General features: G+C 40.0%; 2 protein-coding genes across 6 annotated transcripts in view; one reads left to right on the forward strand and one right to left on the reverse strand.

Moving 5' to 3' along the window:
- Positions 1–12,391, reverse strand: part of LOC145500786 (uncharacterized) — a 36,633-nt gene extending 24,242 nt beyond the window's left edge. For 2 of the 3 annotated variants that reach the window (XM_081480341.1, XM_081480326.1), the window contains exons 1-2: positions 12,312–12,391; positions 170–318 (exon numbers count right to left, since the gene is read on the reverse strand). The gene's annotated coding sequence lies outside the window, so the exon portion shown is untranslated. Of the gene's footprint in view, positions 1–169; positions 319–5,593; positions 5,666–12,311 lie in introns of those variants that run through there. The other variant, XM_081480335.1, reaches the window with a different exon arrangement.
- LOC145500737 (uncharacterized) lies at positions 855–22,735 on the forward strand. 3 transcript variants are annotated; one of them, XM_081480263.1, is made up of 10 exons: positions 855–1,503; positions 3,253–3,537; positions 4,289–4,618; positions 16,064–16,381; positions 16,982–17,311; positions 17,619–17,933; positions 18,421–18,549; positions 18,939–20,621; positions 21,646–21,925; positions 22,438–22,735. In XM_081480263.1, exons 1-10 carry the CDS (start codon positions 1,470–1,472, stop codon positions 22,730–22,732), a joined length of 3,999 nt encoding a protein of 1,332 aa, XP_081336389.1. In that variant the 5' UTR covers positions 855–1,469; the 3' UTR covers positions 22,733–22,735. The 3 variants fall into 3 exon arrangements, with proteins under 3 accessions (XP_081336389.1, XP_081336402.1, XP_081336395.1); XM_081480269.1 differs by lacking the exons at positions 855–1,503; positions 3,253–3,537; positions 4,289–4,618 and adding an exon at positions 14,776–14,864; XM_081480276.1 differs by lacking the exons at positions 16,064–16,381; positions 16,982–17,311; positions 17,619–17,933; ... (2 more) ...; positions 21,646–21,925; positions 22,438–22,735 and adding exons at positions 5,510–5,824; positions 7,531–9,219; positions 9,903–10,182; positions 10,404–12,318.
- The last annotated feature ends 647 nt before the right edge of the window (positions 22,736–23,382 follow it).

Here is a 23,382-nt window from a genome sequence, read left to right on the forward strand (position 1 = left end):
GTGGTCCGTAGCCTGCGGTCTGCAGTCTGCAGTTTGCAGTACTAGTTTGCAGCCGCTGTAAATGTTACACCAAAAAAATTGAAGTTGACTGAGAAGCACTATGTCTAAAAAATCCATTGGGTGTTCCCTTCAGGGTTAATTCACAGTTTAATTACAAAAATGTTGTTACCATGAGGCCAATCCACTTCTAATCGCACGTGGCACTCCATCCACCGTCGGGAGTCCTGGAGAGATCCTTGTCGGCCATTTTAACCTCAGACTTGGTATTCTGGCCTTCCCGCCGATGTTTCTGGAAATGCCGCCGAGTTCATAAATCATCTAAAAAACAAAAAAAAAAATCAACAACTCTTTTAAGTGTCAAATGTGTTTAGCACTGCTATGCTAATTGAAGACACTGTAAATAAATAAACAAATATTTAAAATAGAACATAAACTATTAAGTATCCCAAATATGGGAGGCTGACAAGTTGGCTATTTACACATCGCGGTCGACGAGTTGAACTCAGGACTACCTAGTACAAATCCAGATAGCTGTAGGGTGGAGGATTTGAACCAGGGACCTCCAGATTTCAAATCGAGCGCCTTAAACCACATTTTATGAACTAACAACATTTTCATTCCCTAGTTATGTCAAATTAACAAACCGACGTTTGCTTTCTATGCGTCTGTAGATGCAATTTGTCGCAGGAAGATGTAAAAAGTTTGCAGCCTTTTAATAATGATAAACAGTCAAAGAGCGTGTGCGAAATTTACAGTTGCTGTAGGTAAAGTAAGCTTTTACGGCAGATTGTAATTAAATGGTTGTATGGCTCTTCAAGGTTATGCATTAATTTCGTTATTCAATTTAACCACTTTCGGACGGTACCAAATAAACCATTTTAAATAGTGGACAAAGATGCATAATATACGTAATGTAATACAATTACAAACGACACGCTGCTAACGGTCAGTAACCTCAGCCCGGGGGACTTTTCTCAGGAAGTTACTTGAATCCACTACAAACGATGCACTCCGATATACTCCTAGTCAACTACTTATACGATTTTGTTGTTGTGGTGGTTCTGACCGATTCTTTTTTGTGCGGGGGAGGGAAAACCAGGGGGAAGAGGAAGGGGCAATTTTGACTTCCATGAATTGCTCTGGTTAAGAGAGGAAGTGGTGGAGGGGAGGGAATTGTCATCCCTGGGGCCACTTAACTCCTTGATTTTTAGTGGTCGAACCAACAAACAATACCATACAGAGAGCTACAACTTTTGTGCTGTATGTTCGCTTATGTCTGTGGTGCTGCACAATCGTTCAAACCAGGCCAAACCGTAAAATACTGTTCAATGTTGAAGGCTTTGATACGCGCTTTGCATAACAACCGTGACGTCTTAAAGGTAGCGTTTAAATAAACACTCTTCAAGTATTCCGTGTTTCGAAGTGTGCCAGGCGTGACTCTCGAGCGAACGTTGCCGCTTAAACTGTTCATGGCTTCGTCTGAGAGAGGCGTTCTTACAATTGGTAAGTACCTTTATCATTTTTCCTTCGACTGCAAAGGTACCCAAAGTACATTAGCAATCTGAAAGGGGTCTATTACATACATATTTTCTGTCTGCGAGCGACAATCACTACAGTTGTCACTATCGTCAAGTCATGGTGATTTGTTTTACGCGAGACCGTTTTAAATGGAAAGCAATTTTCTAACAGATTAAAAAAAAATTATTATAACCGCGGCAAAAGCCTGTAAATATATATTTTGATGTCAAATGAGCGGAGTCGTTATGCACAAAACAACCATGGACCTTGGTGCTGTGAGAGCAATTTACATAGCGGAAATGAAAAATTTCCATAATTTAGAATCTTCCTTTGCCATTGAGGTTTAACTAACATCTGGCAATAACTTTCAAAAGGAAGTAACGATCTTAACACGGTACAAAAAGCAAACAAATGACTGAATCCAGAAATTGCCTTGATTTTTAAAGTCGCATGCATGCTTGAATGCTTTTACAAAATCGGCAGAATCCTTCCAGTCGCAACACCCACTAACAACAAACTAAATACATGATTTGACATCTCGAAACGTTTATTACAAATTACGTTTTTAGTCTTTTACAATATCATATCTTTAACTGAGTACGAACCTTTTAAAGTGAATTGTACGGTGACCCACAAGTATCGATCTATCATCATCACGGCAGAAATATCAAGAAATGCTTTGCGCTGTGAGAGAAATTTACAAAGCGGAGATGAAAAGTTTCCCTATAATTTAGAATTTTCCTTTGCAACTTGGCTTTAACTAACATCTGACAATACCTTTCAAAAGGAGGTAACGATCTTAACGTGGTACAGAAAGCAAATAACGGAGTCCAGAAACTGCCAAGTCGCATGCTTGAATGCTTTTACAAAATCGGCAGAATCCTTCCAGTCGCAACACTCACTAACAACAAACTACTTATATGATTTGACAACACGAAATCGTTTATTACAAATTACGTTTTTAATCTTATACAATAACATATCTATAACTGAGTGCGAACCTCATTAACTGAATTGAGTCTTCGATGCTAAGTAATTATATGCGGATATGCCTGTTCTTGTATCAGTAACACGTAAATATTATTTATATTGGGCTCAGGCGTACAAAGGCAGTGTTGCGCATGCGTCAAGCTGGTTAGACAAAAATCCCTCTCAGCGAGCTGCATAAATCTATAACCCTTTCTTTTTTATAAGAATCTGTTAAAGAATATCGAGGTTTAAATTTGCGAAATAACCCCGAGGCTGAGGTTTTGTGTGTTGAAAATTTGTAAATTAATACAATTATAACTTTTTTTTTATCTAAATCGTATAAAATTCTTCCCTTCTCTACACTGCAAAACTAGCCAAAAAGCAACCAAAACAGCATTAGACGTATGTTCGATACTAATAACATTTCTGAAGGACGTTATGTGCGTGGTACCAAGCTTTAATGCCTGCAGAGTGGCTCAAAAATTACTTTAACACCATCCAGACACTAAATACATTCGAAACAGAAAATTCACACGCCATAATCTAAGAATATTCACAAGCATATATTTAGCCTATAATCGGCTGAAAAATAAGAATATTCCGCCTCGGCCGGAAAAAAGAAAAACAGTATTCTTAATCTTAAATGAAAAATAATGTGTATTGTACTTAGTTAGCACATTTTGTGTTGGTATGAGCGACGTAAGGAAACTAATCACACTGACGTTTTCTTTGACTGAATATATCTTACTGTTTTCATATCAACAGCTTCTAAGCTGTCCATCGTCCTTACGCATAAACCACTTATAGAACAGTTGGCGTTATGCTTGGACCGAGACATGAGGTTAATATCGAACTGGAAAAACTTGGCGTGGGAAATGAAAGTCGATGAAAAGGTCATCAAACGACTGGAACAGTACAGTGACTTCAGTCCAACCATCCGATTGTTTGAACATCTTGAGGTCACGCAACCAGATCTGGTTATTGAACAATTAAGAAAGGCGCTGATCGAGATTGGGAGAAAGGATCTGTTTGACTTGCTAACGACAGAAGGTAATCATAAGTAAAGTGCTGTAAATGAATTGATTAACTTGTAAATCAAATTGGCTATATGAGCCACTGAACTCAGAACGAATGATCCACTGAACCGAGTTCATTTTAATTCAATGATCATTGGGTCTAATCCCAGACCGAATATGTTTTCTTATTATTTTTTAGCACATACACAATTTTTGTACAAAGTTTATAGAGAGTTGGTCTGGAAAAAATTATGGAAAGTTTATTTCGCTCGTTAGACATAATCAAATAATACCACAGTCGAACATCTAAAACAGATCTGCAAATTAGAAAATTGCCTCTGAAACAAATCACTTAGCGAGTAAATCGTGCCAACTCCACTTGAACAAGTTTATCAACCAGTTATTCGCAGGGAATCTTTGAGGGCAACAAAAAACTTTTTTTTTTTCCTTCTTTTCTTTTCTTTTGTTTTTTTACTTACGCGTATGCTTAGCCAGCAAGGTTTTCAAGTTAGCCTCTAACAGCTATTCAGTATTGAATGCCACTCTGCAGTGGGGGGGTTTACCGTCAAACCCAGCCCCGAAAGCGCGCTACTACATGTATCTAGCAATAACGGCTTTCTCTAGTCTGCTGTCTTTTAAAATACTTCTAATCAGAACAACAAAGTACCACTCTAAGGTTAACGTTTTAGCATGCAATCCTGATACCCATGTTATTGTATGTAAGTGACATGATTTTACACACTATACTAAGCGCTTCAATCATATTTGGTACATGTCCGCGACAGGTGGCTGTGCTGACTCTGCAAAGGTCGTAGAAGTAATCACGTCACCAAATATTGAAGCCCCTTCACTTAAGGCTGGTCTTTTAGACAAAATTGCCTTAGCTCTGGATTCGACTTCACCGGTTTTCGCAAACTGGCACCATTTGGCAAAGAAACTGGGCGTGTCACGAAAAACCTGTTTGGAGTTAGGAAGACGCTCAACTCAGAATCCAACGAGCCAACTGTTTCAATATTTCGCCGCCTATCGTCCTCAGATGAAGCTAAAAATTCTGAAGGAAGCTCTGCGTTTAACAGAAAGGAATGACTTGTTGAAAATCCTGCAAAACTTATCAGGTGAGTGACCACGAATTCTGTTGAAACCTGAAATTATCTTAGGCCCAGCAAGTGTGTAGGGCTCTAAGAAACTGCAAAAATCTCTTAAATTCGTCAGGAGGAGGCAGCGTAGCCGAGTGGTTAGGGTGCCGGACTTGAAATCCGGAGGTCGCGGGTTCAAGTCTCGTTCTGACTACCAGCTGTTGCTGTTCTCGGTAGTCCCAAATTCAACTCCTCGGTCACCCTTGTAAATAGCCAACTGGTCCGCCTCCTGCCAGTTGGCATATACTTAACAATGTTAAGTTCATGTACATTGTATTTGTTTGATCATCTGTTTCCATTGGCCCCGAAAAACCCCATCGGGGAATGGTCAATTAAGATATTGATTTTATTATTTTATCAATACGGCAACGAGAACGTCACCAAACAAAAGGTTTAATGAGAAACACTAGCTGTGCACGTGCGTTATAAATCTTTGTACATTTCTTCGCCGTCCTCGGCAAAACGAGAACGTGAAATGACCAAGTTCTGCGTCGACTGAGGAACGCGAACGACGACGGCTAATTTTTCGTATTTTCATTTGGAATTGAACCCTGTGATTACATATTTATAGCCTGAGCACGTTTTTAGAGCCACTGGCGTACTGAACAGATCTAGACAATTGCGAATTTCGCTGCTAAAACAAAAAATAATTTTTGACTGGGCGTCGTCGAGGTGTGGCTGATTCCAACTTAGGGCTGTTTTTCACTGGACAATTTTTTTCACCTGTCTTTGTATACATGAGTTGACACGACTGTTCGAAAATATCGTCACGCTAACTTAAGTATACATAAACTTGGTTCTCACTGGAAACCCGTCATTTTATCCAAGTCTTGAGTCAAGACATTGTCACTTATATTCGTTTCAATTCAGATGAATTGTTGATCAGGGATGTCATAACACCTGGCTCAGAACTCTTACAAACGATGGCAGTTGAACTTAATCGAGAAGACGTACCGGGTGTTAAAAATTGGAAACATCTTGCTTGCAAACTTGAAGTCCCAAGTGATGTGCTTCAAGAGCTTTCGGGAGAGTCAACAGCAAAGAGAAGTCCCACAAAGGAAGTCATCCAGTGGCTGGGGGGTCGGTTTCCTGACACGACTTTGTCTGATCTTGTACAAGCTCTGGAAAAGATTCAGCGCAATGATGCCATTCAAGTCATAACAAAGCAATTTTCAGGCGTTTTTGGTGAGTGCAAAGTCTATCTTGTCTATACTGCTACTATCTTCATTTAAACATAAGTGCTTTCTACGCCCTTGATATAGGCTTGTTAGCTAATAGTAGGTGTGATTGGACATGAACATCCTCCGAAGACCTCATCGGACTAGTACCCCTTAATAAAGCAGCTTGCAAGGTTTCTTTCATATTTTATTTACGGTATTTGTTCTAAGTACAGCTGCAGTACAAGATAAAGTGTCGTTAAAAAGATATGTACATGTACTTTGCACAAAGCTCAATACTTTTGAATTCCAATTCGATTAGTCGGTCGATCGGTCTGTAAGTTGATGTCTTTAAGTCCAAGTAGAATGCAGACGACTCCGAGCTTTTTAAGGGTAATATATGCCTTGTGTTCCAAAAAGGAGCTTCACTGAAAATTGCATGATTTGTTAAAACGGACGCTTTCCATTCAACCATAAGACAAATGGAACGGAAATTCGGTAAAATTTCGCTATACCTGGCAAGATTGTCCTCTTTTCCGGAAACTGGAAAATGCTGTTTGATTTGTCACATTGGTGTCCATGACAAAACCAGGTACGAAGTGATACAGCCCAAATCACCGAATTTCGCTCAAACTTGGCACAAATGCTGGGTTTAATTGGTGCATAAATACGTGTCAAATGAAATTTTTTGCAGGAGGTCCCCCTAGCTTAGAGGGAATAACATATTTTGACCTAACATTTTCAAAATTTTAACATCGAATCATCCTTATCGTGTTCACAAATTTTTAATCAACTGGTTCGCTGATGCACAAAATATATTGACTGAGAAACCAAGCATACTGACGCGCACTTTTCCCCTGGGTACCCCTGTGTTAACAGCACCTCAATGTGCAACTTTCCAAACCCCTCTCCCCTAATACCGCTAATTTGACACGCCGACAATTTTGCGACGATTTGAAATCCATCTTCGCCGAATCTCGGAACAATTCCCTCAGCGCAACAAACAACAAAAGGCTTTTGTTTGGACTTGTGAAGACGATTTTGACTCACTACAATGGGCCATTTCTTGATACGTTTGCCATAATCATTTATTAACCAACCCAACATTTGTGCCAAGTTTGAGCGAAATCAGTGATTTGAACAGCATCACTTCTTGCCTGGTTCTGCCTGGTTTTCTCATGGGGAAATACAATATAGAAAGAACTAAAAGCAGTTTATGCCATTAGTTAAGCTATGTTTCCACCAATTTAAGAAGAGTTATTGGTCTAATATGAAATCGAAACCTCGAGTAAATAACAGGTGACGGGAGGAAACATAATTAAGTTCTTTGAAATGTCACTGAGCTGTTCTCCAGATTATTTCTTAGAGGTACTTGATAACCTCGGTTTCGAGCCACCGAAAGACTCATAATCAGTGACTTTAATTTGTCCCGTCGATGCCAGAGGGAAGAGTGTAGCTCCCAAAAGTAAAATATTTGTACATAACAGAACTCCGTTAAGTTATCAGCATTGTATAGACCTGTGCTTGAATCTACTTAAGATACTCCCTTAGTTCATCTTTAAGAAGTACATTTGTCAATACTTTCCTTAGCCGTTTGCTTTTTTGGCAGTAGGTAAAAGAAATGATTATTTTGCAGTCGAACTATGGACCTGAAATCCCATTTACTAAACGGCATGTATTGAACATTGCAAGCACACAGGTTTTTCTGGTATCAACTGCGTATTATCTTTATAGTTGCAGAAAAGGAAGAACAGCCTGGACATTGTGTTATCTTACCAGATCGTACAGATTTAGTGGGTCGCGAAGATATTCTCGAACTTATTATGAACACCCTCACTTCCAACAAAGCGGTTGAAATTGTGGCGCCTCCTGGATACGGGAAAACCTCCGTAGTGGTAGAAGTCGCTCATAAGATTCTTGAGAAGGGAAAACCTGTTGCTTACGTCAATTCCCGAGCTGTGACTTGCGTGGAAGACTTGGAAGGTAAGATCATCGAGGCCTTGGGTGCACTTCCTGCCCAGTATACGATAAAGGAAACAATGGGTTGCATAAAGGCGTTGCAATCCAAGAGCGTGACGTTAATCATCGAAAATATTGACAACTTGCTACATCTTGAGGATAAAGTTAGCAAGGAAAAATACGTTCAAGAATGCGGGGATTACTGCGCCAAAATGCGTGGAAAATACAAGAAAGCTGACTTTTTGAGATTTTTAACGGACTTAAGACAATGCCCCACCGTTCACCTTGTCCTCACATCAAGAGAAACTGTTGATTGTAGTGTGCGTTGTCCAAGTGTACTGATTGAATTGCTGCCTCTATCTGAAGAGGATTCTGCAACCCTGTTTACGAAGCGTGATAATAGTCCAGACAACGAACTGGTGAGGGAATTAGTCAGGATTTGTGGTGGAATTCCGCTTGTCATCTGCACTGTGTTGACAATTCTTGAAAGGGAGAATCCAGAGAACTTGACACGAAGACTCTCGACAAGTTCACCTCGTTTGCTCATTGAAGAACTTAACCCCGACTTTATAGCAAACGAAGACCGCATTGATAAGTGTCTTGCAGTTTGCTTTAATCGCTTGACTCACGAAAACCAAGATGTTCTAGCCAAGATCTCAACATTTCCACACAGATTCACCGAGAATCAATTTCTCGCAGTGTTCAAGTCGTCGCCTGGTCTTGACTTGCGGACGTGCATCAATGGTATGAAACACAGCAGCCTTGTACGCTTTGATCGAAGAAGCTGCCACTATTTTGTCGATTCATTTATCAGAAATTTCATTTCATTGATGCCGCAGCACGAGGAAGCGAAATCGGTTTTCATTCGTCACTACAGTGACTTAGCTATCGCGCTGTGTAAACAATTTTTGAGCCAAGATTCGCAGTCTGCCATCGAACGTTACAGGAACGAAAAGGAGAACATTCGAGAAGCCATGACATGGTGCGGAGATGATCATCCTGAGCTTGACCAAAAAACAAGGGAGTACTACATTCGCTGCTTTAACAAGTCAGCAGTTTTTCTAGCCAAAATGATGAGGAAACAAGAGTTTGAGTCACTCTTCTGCAAGCTTTCGTACCGTTGTCGCTATGACATGCACCTTTACAGTGCTTGCTTGACAAACATTGGAATGAAAATAGTCTTGAGCTGTGCGTGCACACCTCACATCTGTGTCAGAGCGCTGCATCGAGCCAAGTGCTTTTTGTCACGTGCAAATGAAATTCAGTCAAGCGTTACGGCCGTCGACGACGCTACTCGTGCCCAGTGTCTGAGCAAGCTCGGATTCTGTTTCGTTCGCGAGGGGCACGTTGACAGTGGTTATGATCTTCTCAACCAGGCCTTAAAATTGAGAAAAGAGCGCACGGAACATTCAATGAAGGATAAAGACAAGGTCATGCTTGCTGCTTGCCACAACGATCTAGCAGGTTCAGTAGAAGAAATCATTTTTATAACGTTGATCTGATAGTTACGCCGTTTTATATAGTTTTACATTTTTATTTATTTATTTATTTGTTTATTTTCTTACCACACACTTAGAATGCATACAATACGGCTATACTTACACTCATTAGAATACAGTACGTCTACTTACACTTCTTACAAGAGGGTGGTAAAGGGGTGGGGGTGGGGGGGGGGGGTATAGATCACGTTTCACGGAAAATTAAGCAGCCCTTTCACAATTTACGAAAAATACAACATTGGCACTTCACGCTTCACGCAAAAAAAAAGAGAACGTATTGGAAAATCACGGTTCACGGCGACTATGGAAATCACGATTCACGAGGAAAAAAATGGCTACTTCACATTTCACAGGAAATAAAAAGGGCCGATCACGGGTCACGAAAATACCCTTTACCACCCTCTTACAACAGCAATACAGCTACGTCGCCAATACTGACATGGCTACTACATTTTTTTACTATTTATGTTGAAATGGCTCTGATACATACATAATAAGTCTTTGAAGGTATAGTAAGATCCCCTTATTAAGTTCGGGTTCTTTATGCTCAACCCACTGCAACTTATAGGTAATGACTGTTTTCTTCCACAATTTGCTAAACATTTATCCCTTAGCATCTTTGAACGATGGGATCATTTCTTCCGACAGCTTCACAAATGACGCAGCGGAAACACGAGGCCGCTATTGAAACAAGACGACTTTTCGTATTACCAGATTATGAATCGATCCTTGGTGACCACCCCTTTGTTGCTACAACGCTGAGTTGGATGGCTAATAGTTACCATGCTTTGGGTGATTACGACAACGCCATTGATGCTACCCGGCGAGCGCTTGCAATTCGAGAAAGACTGCTGGGGGATCATCAGGAAACGGCGCGGTCTTTGTACGATTTAGGCGTGGCTCTTTACTCAAAAAAAGAGTACGAAAGGTGGGTGGTTTTTTTTTCCGGTTTTATTTCCCGAGCAACTTGTGTAGGTAACTAAATGGAATCTTTTCCTTCAATTTACTTTTATCATTGTTGTTGACATAGGCGATTTAATTTTAAAGTTAACAACTATGTCATTATTTCATCTACGTTTACTTTTTTGTGGCCCCAGAAAAACGCTTAGTTGACGGATTAACGGCGTTCTACTGCATTGTCTCTTTCAGTGCCCTTGAAAGCCTTAAAAAGGCGGTTGCTTTGCAGGAAGAGGTGTTGGACACACACGAGGAACTCATACTCACTCACCAAGCTATGTCGGTTGTACTCAAGTGTTTGGGAAGGGAGGAGGAAGCCGAGGGAGAACTAGAATTGGCGGGGGAGTCTGCGAGAAAATTGGATTCCCTGCAAGTTCCTTTGGAAAGCTTACAGAACAGCGAAAAAAATGGATGGGTATTATCTGGACCTGTACCTATTAGCAGCAGCCAAGAGTAGGTGAATGCTGGAAGTAGCTTTTCACGGAAAAGCATATCTTGAAAAGTTTAACTGACTTTACAAGCGCCAATTTATTGGCGAACGTTAACCCGCCGTTTAGCCACTTGATACGGACTGGCACGGAACTTCTCCGAGTATCACTAGTGCTTGACTGTTGTAACGGCGCTAGGACAGGTTACAACGGCACTAGGTCACGTGATATCAAAACGTGTCGTGAAAAACCTCGAAATGATGATTTTAACGCATAAAAGAATATTAACATTAGGGAACCTTTGGACGGACTCTGAACTAGTTTTCCGCAAATACTTCATTCCTGTTTTTTTTTTAAGTTTGTACCTAAAAAAAGGAATAACACAGGCAAAACTTGAACAAAATTGCATGACCTAGCCAGCCAAACTTACTCTCATGCTTTGAACATTCACTTTTAGAAGCACTATTAAGAACAACAAGAGCGAGAAAATGAATGGGCCAATGAAGGTAGAGTGGTCTCAGTCTTACTGAAAAATAAAATGTTTTTTTCTTTTGGACTGTTTTTGATCGTTCTGAACGTAGCATTGCAGATGATCTAAAATTTATGCAAAATTCGCCAGCATTTTGGATATTTACGAAATTCGAAGAAATTCAGATTCAGATTTTTTATTAATTGACACTATTTACAGACATAGTTTACTATCGCACACTATTACAAAAAATTCATTAATTAAAAATAAGGAAAATATAATAATAATAAAACCAAAACAGAATGTGCTCAATGACCAAAGAAGCATATGCTATCGTGTTGGTCACTGACACGTTCAAAAATAAAAGACAAGACACATCAATTAATAGAAACAATGCAATAAAGGAAGTAAAATGTGAATAACAAAAGTATTCGAAATAAACAAGTTAAATGAATAAATCATAATGCAGAAGAGTAATATTGAGTATTTAAAAGGTATAGTTTATATTGCTTATAAAAGGAAGTGTAAGGCAGTTTTTTAAATTCTGTTGGAATAATTTCCCAAAGTTTTGATGTAACAAAAGAAAATGGTCGGGTAATTCGTCACATACACTAACACATCAAATACATTCGAAATAATATTTCAACACAATAGAGACAAGGTTTACGATCAGGAACAATTTTGAGCTCGGTGGAGAAAATCGTTCTTTAGACATTGCGAAACAACCATGTATAATTTCCTTTTAACTCGTGACCGAGGTCTCGAGTTGACTAATTTACTATTTATGAACTGAAACACTCATGTATTTAAATTAAGAATTGTCGTTCATACAACAAATGATTTTTTAAAAATCATCAGTATTGCAATTAGTTAAATGTATGAATGGATATTTCTTTCTTTAAAATTAATCAACAAAATATAATATTTACTTAGGTAACTCATGACAAGTTCAAAAATACAATTTCATTGCATTGTTTGTGTTGTGTTGTATTCATGACCGACGAGATGTTTGATGCCCTCTTCACCTCCTGTCACCATGGCTACAGGCAGTGATGTGTCCACTACAGCATTTTGTTGTCAGGATGTGTTGCATTCCTGATGGGTGGCTAGGAGAGTAAGAAGTATCCCTTACAACGAAAATGGCCCATTCCGACGTTTTAGGGTCAACTCACATTGACATTACAAAAAGATTTTGAAGCTTACCTTCCTTGAAATCAATAAAACCAATGCGCGACCAATCGCAGGTGCATGACACTTCGTCAAAGAGACTGGAGGAGAGATCCTGATTGGCCATTTTAAACCTAATGACTTACACGGACTTGGTAGCCAGGCCTTCCCGCCTCCAATTTACAAACGGCAAGTAGATGGTTGTACATGTGTGAACATGGTGTGAATAACCACATTTTTAACCCGGAGATTGTGTAAGCAATCTAAGGGTTTATGTTGTGGTGCAGATTATGCAAATGATGCCCTTCCATCATCCGTAAATTTTTTGGAGTAATTCTGCTGACCAGTAGATAAAGCTCATAAAATCACTGTCTTAGTCAATATTGCAGGCACGTGTATCGTTTTACATTTCTGGGTCAAGGTATTACGTGAGTGCAATTGTTCCACTAAGAACAAAGTCTTGTTTAGGTTGCTTTCTGGGTATAGTTCATTTGACATTTCTATTACAGTTCTTATCTTAAATTAATAGTTAACTGCAAATAAGAACATTTCGAAAACCAAAGCGAACAGTTTAGTTGATGCCACCGTACCATTTGCCGAAAGAGTCTCAAAGAACACCGCGGTCTTGCGAGCCTCTAAAGCTCTTGATAACGTCAGATTATAAGTTTCAACCGCGGGCATGGAATTCAACGCGAGAAAATCCTGCTTTTGAGGACAGACTCTTCACGTTACGCAAATAACAGTGAAGAAACATAAATTGCATTGGACGAAGAATCCCCGCCACAGAGCGGGAGCGAGGAGAACTAGCTAGAGCTTCATGAACTGAAATCCAATCCGTGCATTAAAAGTTTTCCTGTTCAAGAACAACTCAGCGACACTTGTATGATGAGCCATCATGTCGTAAGATCCCACAACAGCTCTCGCGAAAACCTTATGTCCATTTGCTGAAGTTTGCAGTTTGCGAGAACATATGTCGTATATTTGTTATCTAATATTCGCATGTTAACCAATTTCATATACGGCTGAAGTGCTTTGAAATTTTTCCCCTTGGACGGCAAGGTTTCTTACGTGTTACAATGCATGCTTAACACTTGCGTTCCAATCCAGTAAACCCGAGTTCGAGTCCAGGATCCGTCGGCCTCTTTTTTTTTTTTTTTTTTCGTTTTTCTTAGGCCACTGGTCTTTTTCTTTCCTTGTTTAACACTTTTTTTGCCAGAAGCCAATAAAGTGACTCGTATAACTAGACTTACCCGTAAATCACACATGTCCGCAATGCGGACCTATTTTTTATGAAAAGAGTAATTCCATTTTACGCAAAGGTCAGCTCATGTCAATCGTCATTAAATGAGAAATCTACGGGTTTGCTCATAGATGCCTTTGATCTGGTTATACGAAATTAACAAACTGAGTCAGATTAATACACGACTGCAGACGTAATTTGTCGCTTATATGACGGACTGACGTGACTTTGGCGAAGTTTTCAAGATCTGCACGTCATATGTGTCTGTGCTCCTATTACTGCGCCTTTCAATAACATGCGGACTCTAAAATTCGAAGCTCAACCGACAAATGCGTTTTTTGCTACAGTCAATCAAATGTTCGGCGGCTCCTCCCAGCTTCCGAATACTGCCTAGCACTGTTTTCGTTGTCTGAACTGTGCTCAACGATTTGATTACCGCGCACTTGGCAGTAGTCGGAAGCTGGGAGGAGCCGCCGAACATTTGATTGACGGCAGCGAAAAACGCATTTGTCGGTTGAGCTTTGAATTTTAGAGTCCGCATGTTATTGAAAGGAGCAGCAATGATAAATATTTGTCAAACAGCGTCTGCGAAATTTGACAGTTGCTGTCAAATACTTTTTACGGCAAATGGCAAGAAAATGATCATATCTCTCTTCAAAGGGAAATATATCCATGTGGTTATTTTACAATAACCACTTTCGGACGATATTAATTGGGCCCAACAATATCCTACCGCTAAGCGCCGACGGGATTTGTACCAGGGACTTAACCCAGATTTCTTGTTGTGTTGCCGGATATAATGTACTCTGTGATTGATTTATATTGCATTCGCTCGGACGGACCGATCTGACCACGAACGATACACTCTGACAACCCTGGTCTGGCATCCAAGTGCTATTCTACTACTATAATTTTGCCTTGCATGAATTTGCTCAGTTAAACGTTTCGAGAGCGGAAAAGATAGAGGGGAGAGAGGGAAGGGAGGGTAGGAATTGTCATATTCGGGCATTTTAAATTCCTTGATTTTCAAGAGTCGTACATGTACTACATGTATGCATTAACAAGTTTTCAGATAGGTACAACGTTTGTGCTGTATATTCGTTATTTCAAGGCAAATGTGAAATGCTATTACCTTCACAATGGTTATATCCCAAAGAGCTTTAAAACCCCGTTGAACGCTTCAGGGCTTAACATATCGAGCGTGACGTCTATCAAGGGAATCGCGACAGCGCACATATAAACACTCTTCATGTATTCCGTGTTCTGAAATGTAGCTGACCTGACTTTCGAGCGAACTTTGCTTGGTAAACTGTCCATGGCTTCGTCCGAGGACAGGGTTCTTTCAATTGGTAAGTAACGTTGTCGCTTTCGTCTGGTTGGCAAAGGCACTCAAGCTATGCTATAAGAAATTCAATGCGAAAGAACTCTGCAAAAGTAAATCACAAGCGTTTAAGTCATGGCGATGTGTATTGCTCGACCGTTTCAACTGTAAAGCAGTCTTGTAGTAGATTCAAAACTATTCATTAGGAAGACGACGAAAGCCTGAAGTTATATTTTGTTTTGTCGCTGTCAAGTTGAGCAAGATCGTTGAACACAGCCGACCCTTCGTGACGTGGTCGAGTGAAAGTTAGTACCTCAAGTTAAGCGGAACAAAGCGGAAATATACAATTCTACTAAAATTTAGCATTTTCCATTCCAACTTAACTTTAAACAACATTTGCCAATACCTTTCAATAGACGGTTACAATCTCTAAAAGAAGCAGGCAAATAACCGAGCTCAAAAATATTAAACCTTGAATTTAGAGTCACATGCTTGAACAGTTTTGGAATATCGTGACGAAATCCTAATCCACAACTTAACACAACATTCACTCTACTACTGACATTTGACAACACGAAATCATTTATCGCAGATTACCATCGCGATAGATTACCTGTTTAATCAGATTACCTGTTTAATCTTTTACAATATTGTTTCTTAAACTTAGTACAAACCATTGACTCTTCGTTGCTAAGTAATACACGGATATGTCTTTTCCTGTATCAGTAATGTTGCATTTTAATTAGAATTATATTGGACTCAGGATTGCGGTGGTGCGTCTATAGCTGGTTTAGAACTACATAGAAAGCCCGGGTTAGACAAGAACACCTCTCATGTTGTTGTATAAATCAGATTATACAAAGCTCATGCTTTTTGTGGCGAGAGAACGTTTGCTGTGGCGGCACCAAGACTATGGAACTCGATCCCACTCGAACTAAGTTCTTCAACTGACAGTTTTAAAAGACATTTAAAAACATATCTTTTTCTTTTAAGTTTATTCCTATTATTCCCCCCCACCCCCTTTCTTTAAACTTTTTGATCATCTTTAATGTAAAGCGTCATGGACAATTAGTGGATTTGGCGCTATAGAAATTTTTTATTACTGTAACATTTATTATTATTTTTGTATGAGGGCGAACGAAAACTAAAATATATTATTCCAGCTTCATGAGACTGACCTTTTCTTAGACTGAATTAATAATATTAATTGATTCCAATTGTCAACAGGTTCTGACAGAGGCTCATCGCCCTCTGGTTCTAACTATAAGCTGTCCACCGTCCTAACTTGTCAACCATTTATAGAACAGTTGGCGTTATGCTTGGACAGGAGCATGAGGTTAATACCGAACTGGAAAAACTTGGCGTGGGAAATGAAGGTCGATGGAAAGGTCATCAAACAACTGGAACAGTACAGTGACTTCAGTCCAACCATCCGTTTGTTTGAACATCTTGAGGTCACGCAACCAGATCTGATTATTGAACAATTACGAAAGGCGCTGTTTGAGATCGGGAGAAACGATCTGTTTAACTTGCTGACGACAAAAGGTAATCACAAGTGAAGTGCTGTGAATAAATTAATCAAGCTATTCACATTCTGGGTAAGAATGAATCTTTTGCGTTCCAAAGGTCGTCGAGCTTGTTACGGGATTGGGCCTCCGTAGTAAAAGTTTTACAAATAGCGGTATGAAACACTCCATGACAACAAGCTCTACAGTCATCAGTCATCAAATAAACACCATGAATATCTGAACTTACTGTATTAGGAAAAAAAAAAGAAAAACAAAAATGTTACTCTGCAGTAAGGGGGCGTCAAAACCAATCCTGAGAGAGTGCTATCTATAGCTAGAATAACAGCTCTCTCTTGTTTGCTGTCTAATCCCAAGACTTCCAAGATACTTCTAATCAAAACAACCAAAGATATACATTGATAACAACAACCAAAGATACGCAAAGATATATATTTTAAGGTTGAGGTAGTAGCATGCAGTAATAATAATAATAATTAATAATTTATTTCTAGCGCATTACATCAGTAAAATCTCGATGCTCTTAGTACCATAATAATATCTCAGTACCAATCTCACTACCATAATAATATACACTATACTGAGCACTTCAATCATGTTTGGTACATGTCCTCGACAGCTGGCTGTGCTGACTCTGAAAAGGTCAGAGAAGTAATCACGTCACCAAATATTGAAGTTCCTTCACTTCGGGCTGGTCTTTTAGACGAAATCGCCTTAGCTCTGGATTCGACTTCACGGGTTTCGGCAAACTGGCAAAAACTGGCAACAAAACTGGGCGTGTCACGAAAAACCTGTTTGGAGTTGGGAAGACGTTCAACCCAGAATCCAACCAATCAACTATTCCAATATTTCGCCGCCTCTCGTCCTCAGATGACGCTAAAAGTACTGAAGCAAGCTCTGCATTTTATAGAAAGAAATGACTTGTCGAAAGTTCTACAAAACCTGGAAGGTAAGTGACCTGAAATTGTGAGTATTAAACTTGCTACAATACTGGAAAAGTCTCTTTCTAGTAAATCATTTCTCTGTTGCTCGATAATTTCTTTTCATTGTAAGAGGATATCAGTGCACTCTGCAGATAGATCCAGATAGTGTATCCGAAAGTTTCCATCACACGGCTGTTTCGGACTGGACAATATTTTCAGTTGCTTTTGTCTGCATTAGTCGGAACGATTGTTCGAAAATAACGTAACGCTCACCAAAGTATTGGAAAAACGTCATAAATGTAACTTTGTCATATATATTCTGTTTTAATTCAGATGAATTATTAATAGAGGATGTCATAACACCGGGCTCAGAACTCTTACAAACGATGGTAGTTGAACTTAATCGAGAAGATGTACCGGGTGTTAAAAATTGGACACATCTGGCTTCCAGACTTAAAGTCCCAAAAGATGTGCTTCGAGAGTTTGCGGCAGAGTCAACAGTAAGGAAAAGTCCCACAAAGGAAGTCATCCAATGGCTGGCCGACCGGTTTCCTGACACGACTTTGATTGATCTTATACAGGCACTGGAAAAGATTCAGCGCAATGATGCCATTCAAATCATAACAAAGCAATTTCCAGACGCTGTTGGTTAGTGGCAAAAACTATCCTAAGTTTCTTTTTACTACAACTACTATGATTGAAACATACAGACTTTTCTGAACCCCTCATATAGTACGCGTGAAAATTTCAGGGACTGGAAGCAAACATCCCCGATGACTCAATCAAAAATACTCCGAAATAGAGCAGCTCGCTAGACTGAATTCTTGCACATTTTGGAATGGCAAATGAACTTCTTCGACATTAAAAGCTACTGAAGAATATTTTCAAAACGTCTGGCGTTAGAATAAGCGAGAATGTAGGTGAATCTACATGCTCATGTTGTTAAAATAGTAAACACTTGCATATCTGAGCTTTTCTGTTTCCAACACACTTAACTTTTAAATATGTTTAAGAGCTAAGCTTTAAAAGGCAATGTTATTAGCATAAAATGGATATCCCCAGTAAATGACGGCTGACGAAAAGCAAAAAATGCAGCGGCAGCTTTGGAAGACCACTGAATTTTGTTGTTTTCCAGATTCTTCCTTGGAGAGACTTTGTTCTTTACTGCATGACAATCTCAAAGTCGAGCTACCAAAAGATTCAACAGGCGTGACTTCCCCCAGTCGATACAAGAAGGAAGAACGAGGCTTCCCTCTGAAGCAAGGTAAACAGACGAAACTTTGTACATTCTAGGCCTAGATTTTCCACTGTTAGTATGGTATTGACTTGGGTTAAATCCTTCCTCGGGTTATCCTTTAGTTCAGCTTTATAGAGTAATTTCGTTAATTATTTCCCCTATTTATTTCATTCTAGATAATGATTCAACTTGATAATTATTTTATTGAGAAACTGACGTTCTCTCTACTAAATTGTCACTCGATCAGGTCTACGTATTTGCATTTCCAGTGTTCTGCGGCCTCAAAAAGGCCAAACGCGTAATCTTCAATCGTATTACTACTAACAACATGTTGCTAAAAAAAATTACTTTACGTTGTAAAGAAAACAGGTCTTTTTTCCCCTGTTATTAGCAGCTTATTATCTATATAATTGCAGAAAAGAAACATCAGTCTGGTCATTGTGGTAGTCTACCAGATCGTTCAGATTTAGTGGGTCGCGAAGACACTTGCAAACTAATTATGAATACCTTGACTTCCAACAAAGCTGTTGCAATTGTGGCGCCTCCTGGATACGGGAAAACCTCGGTGGTGGTAGAGGTCGGCCATAAGATGATCGAGAAGGGAAAGCGTGTTGCTTACGTCAATCCCCGAGGAGTGAATTGCGTAGAAGACTTGGGAGGTAGGATCATCGAGGCCTTGGGTGCGGTTCCCAGTGAGGATACGATACAGGAAGCATTGCGTCGCATAAGGGCGTTGGAGTCCAAGAGCTTGCTGTTAATCATTGAAAATATCGACAACTTGCTACATCTTGAGGATAAAGCAAGCAAGGAAAATTACGCTCAAGAATCCGGGATATGCTGTGCCAAAATGCGAGGAAAATACAAGAAAGATGAGTTCTTGACATTTCTAAAGGACATAGGGCAATGTCCAACCATTCACCTTGCACTTACATCAAGGGAAACTAGCGTTTGCAGCGTATCTTTCTCGATTACACCGATCGAATTACCGTCTTTAAGTGACAAGGATTCTGCTTTTCTTTTTATGACACGAGACACTCTTATTGACGAGCACTTGGTTAAGGATCTGGTCACAATTTGCGGAGGTATCCCACTAGTCATATGCACAGTGTTGGCAATTCTTCAAAGAGAAAATCCACTGACCTTAGCTCGAAGACTCTCCTCCTGCTCCCCCCGCGAGCTTCTTGATGCACTTAGCCCTGACTACATACCAAATGAGGACCGTATCGGGCATTGTCTACAAGTATGTTTTGATCGCTTGAAAGAGGAAAATCAGGATGTCCTCGTACAAATCTCCACATTTCCGCACAGATTCACCCAGGAACAATTTCTTGCCGTGTTTCAATCAAAACTAGATTGCAATTTGCAGTCATGTTTCGATTCCCTTAAGCATAGCAGCCTACTTCACTTTGACAGAGTGAGTTCTCTCTTTTCTCTCCATCCATTTATCAGAAAATTTTTTTCAGTGAAAACCCAGTACACGGACGCTAAATGGGTCTTTACTCGCCATTATAGTGATTTGGCTGTCACATTGTGCGACCAGTTTCTAAGTCAGAATTCGAAGTCTGCTATTGAACGTTACAGGAACGAAAAAGAAAACATTCGAGAAGCCATGACATGGTGCGGAGATGATCATCCTGGGCTTGACCAAACAACAAGGGACCACTGCATTCGCTGCTTTAACAAGTCAGCAGTGTTTCTTGCAAAAATGACGAGGAAACAAGAGTTTGAGTCACTCTTCTGCAGGCTTTCGTACCGTTGTGTTGATGATTTGCATCTGTACAGCGCTTGCTTGACAAACATTGGCCTGAAAATGGTAGTGAGCTGCATGTGCACACCTTGCATCTGTCCTAGAACGCTGTACCGAGCCAAGAACTTTTTATCACGTGCAAACAAGATTCAGTCAGGCCTTACGGCCTTTGACGACGCTACTCGTGCCCATTGTCTGTGCAAGCTTGGATTCTGTTACGTTCGCGAGGGATATTTTGACAGTGGTTATAGTCTTCTCAACCAGGCTTTAGAATTGAGAAAGGAGCGTACGAAACATTCAACGAAGAATCAAGACAAGGTCATGCTGGCAGCTTGCCTCAACGATGTAGCAGGTTCAGTATATAATTCATAAGCCTTATTCGATAGCTTAACAAATAATACGCGCAGGTATTTTGCGAGTTGCGCAGTGTCAGTACAAACGTGTTCGTGTCCTGTCGCCCTCACACTAAAATAGTTTTACTTTCAGTATCGTGTATTAACCAGTCACCTCGCTCGAAGTCTCTAAATTCTGTTTTTCGTTTCAAACCTCAATTCAAGCTATAAACATGCCATTGGTGTACATGAAGTATCTTTGTAGTTCAAACTCAGCAGCTCATGAGTTCTCTTCTACCACATTACATATTTGCTGCAAGTTTGTACCCAGTGCTCGCACTAATCGAGTTGGCATATAATTAAAAATGACTAGGTTAATGCCATAATGCCATTACCCTAGATGTGATTTAAAATTCCCCCTCCACGTCTTCACCCTAAGCGCTATGCTCAGTTTCGGCTTGCAGTGTTCCGAGTCCCATCTATACTTCTAGGTGAAGAGGACAAGTTAAGTGTCTTGCCTAACAACTCAACTATCACTACGAAATGCTCGTTGTTGATTCAACTCCCTTCATCCCCCCTCCCCACTTGTCTTGTCTTCCGTTCCACTCTTTTCCCTCTCTTCCTCAATCATCTGTTACTCAACTACTTTTTTTTTGGTCAATGGACCAAAAAAGATCAACGTGACTTTTGAAGACTAAACGAAGCCTCTGTTTTATGAATTAATGAGATGTACAACTCAGATGAACTAACTTTCGAGCGAGCAACTAAATTAGGAATGGCTTAAATTTTATTACTTTAAGCGGTGTCGCGTTCGAGCGCGGTTTCCTAACTCAGTTCCATATCACTTCCAAGCCCGATTCCTTTCGACTCGGTTCGAACTCGATCCCCGACTCGACTTCTTACGGGATTCCTTACTCGATCCCCAACTCTGTTTATGACTGGTTTCCTATCTCGAATTCTCTTACTCGAATGTTAAATACCCTCTGAATTGCTTAGTGGTTTATCATCTACCAACATGATCTTGATTTTGTTTACATTTGACAGCTTCTCTGACACTGCAACGGAAACACATGGCCGCTATTCAAACAAGAACACATTTCGTGTTGCCTGTTTATGAATCAATCCTTGGTGACCACCCGTTTGTGGCAACAACTCTCAGCTGGATTGCCTTCAGTTACCAGGCTTTGGGAGACTACGACAACGCCATTGAATTTACCCGGCGAGCGCTTGAAATCCGAAAGCAACTGCTTGGACACCATAAGGAAACAGCGAGGTCTTATTATGATTTGGGCATGGCTCTTTCGGAAAAACAGGAGTACGAAAGGTTAGTTGTTTATTTGTTGTACAACCAAGCATTGGAGTGCCTTCAAACACTCAAAAAAGGAAGAAACCATGCAGCGTTCACTGAAGTTGTCACGTAAGACTTGAAACCTCTCTGGAAAAGATGTAAAATTTGCTAAACAATACGTTAGTCTAATTGGGAGACATTGGTTAGTCTCACAAGTAGAAATCCCATATAAATGACTCCCTCCCACCCCGCCACCGCAAACTACCGTGAAATAAATATTTGAAAAGAAAAAGGCTTTTTTTGGTGGGCTTATTCTGCGAGGGGGAGACGGAAAAGGGGAGATTATTTCAGTAAGGACATTTATTTTAAATATGCTAGCTTTACATTTGGAAGTGATACTGTGTCCGAAAAAGCCTTGGTGCATTCAAAATATAATGTATGGTGAGTGGAAAACACAATAAGGGTTTTATTACAAGAAAATACTGGATGCAGAAGAGTTATTAGGGGAGGGTTATTTGGGGGTTTTCATATGAAATGATCTCTTTCAGAGCCCTGACACAGCTGAAAGAGGCAGTTACTTTACAGAGAGAGGTTTTAGACACACCGGAGGAGTTGATAATCACACATCAAGCTATAGCGAACGTTTTCAGGGGCCTGGGAAGAGAGGAAGATGCCGAAAGGGAAATGGAACGGGCAGCGGAGTGTGCGAAAAGTTTGGGTCCCCTGGAAGTTGCTTTAGAAGTAAATGAAACCAGGGAAGAAAGTGACCTGGTGACTGCTTCCGTTTCACATTCTGAAGAACAGGGGGTCTCTAAGAAGTCTACAGTTTGTATTGTTAGTTAAGCACTGAGCAGAGTCTCAACCAATTTTGGGAATTTGTGAAAATAGCTCCCGAAACCGACTGTCAGTCAATTGTAGGCGACAGGTTACCAACAGGTTGCCAACAAGCTACCGACAGGTTACCGACAGATTTCAAAAAAGAAGAAAGTTTGCTGTAAAGTAGACAGCAATAGAGTAATAAACCAATAAATAAAACGGTTTCAAAAACCTGAAAACAAATAGTGGTACACCTCGTCACTAACTTATCGATCGATGGTCAGCGTAAAAAATATTGATCGAGAAATATTCTTTTAAAACTTAAGTTTATATCAAATTTGTAACTGTTTCTAACGGACAAGAACGTTTTTAAACCATTTAAGTCCGAAAGTTAAAGCAAAAACAACCGCGTATCACTTGTTTGTACGAATCGCCCTACACTGAATGCAATGCGAACCCTGACATAATTTGAGGGGGAATGGGACTTAGTTAACCTTTCCAATATGGCGTATTACCGACACCTTACCGACATCTTAACGACACGCCAACTGTCGGCAGACAAATTTTTTCGCGGTAGCTGCACGTTCTTGGCAATTACCATCACGGCTAAACTGACCCATCAGTTTCAAAGGAACAGAATCATAAAACCATCTACTAACAAACTCTTTTCACGTGAC

The sequence above is a fragment of the Orbicella franksi genome, chromosome 1, assembly GCF_964199315.1.
Source record: "Orbicella franksi chromosome 1, jaOrbFran1.1, whole genome shotgun sequence".
Classification (NCBI taxonomy): Eukaryota; Metazoa; Cnidaria; class Anthozoa; order Scleractinia; family Merulinidae; genus Orbicella; species Orbicella franksi.

Bases quoted from the DNA above. Each gene is read 5' to 3' on its own strand.
- LOC145500737 (XM_081480263.1), top strand. From the start codon at position 1,470: ATGGCTTCGTCTGAGAGAGGCGTTCTTACAATTG. The intron at 1,504-3,252 runs GTAAGTACCTTT...TCATATCAACAG, and splicing joins GAGAGGCGTTCTTACAATTG to CTTCTAAGCTGTCCATCGTC. The intron at 16,382-16,981 runs GTAATCACAAGT...TGTCCTCGACAG, and splicing joins TAACTTGCTGACGACAAAAG to CTGGCTGTGCTGACTCTGAA.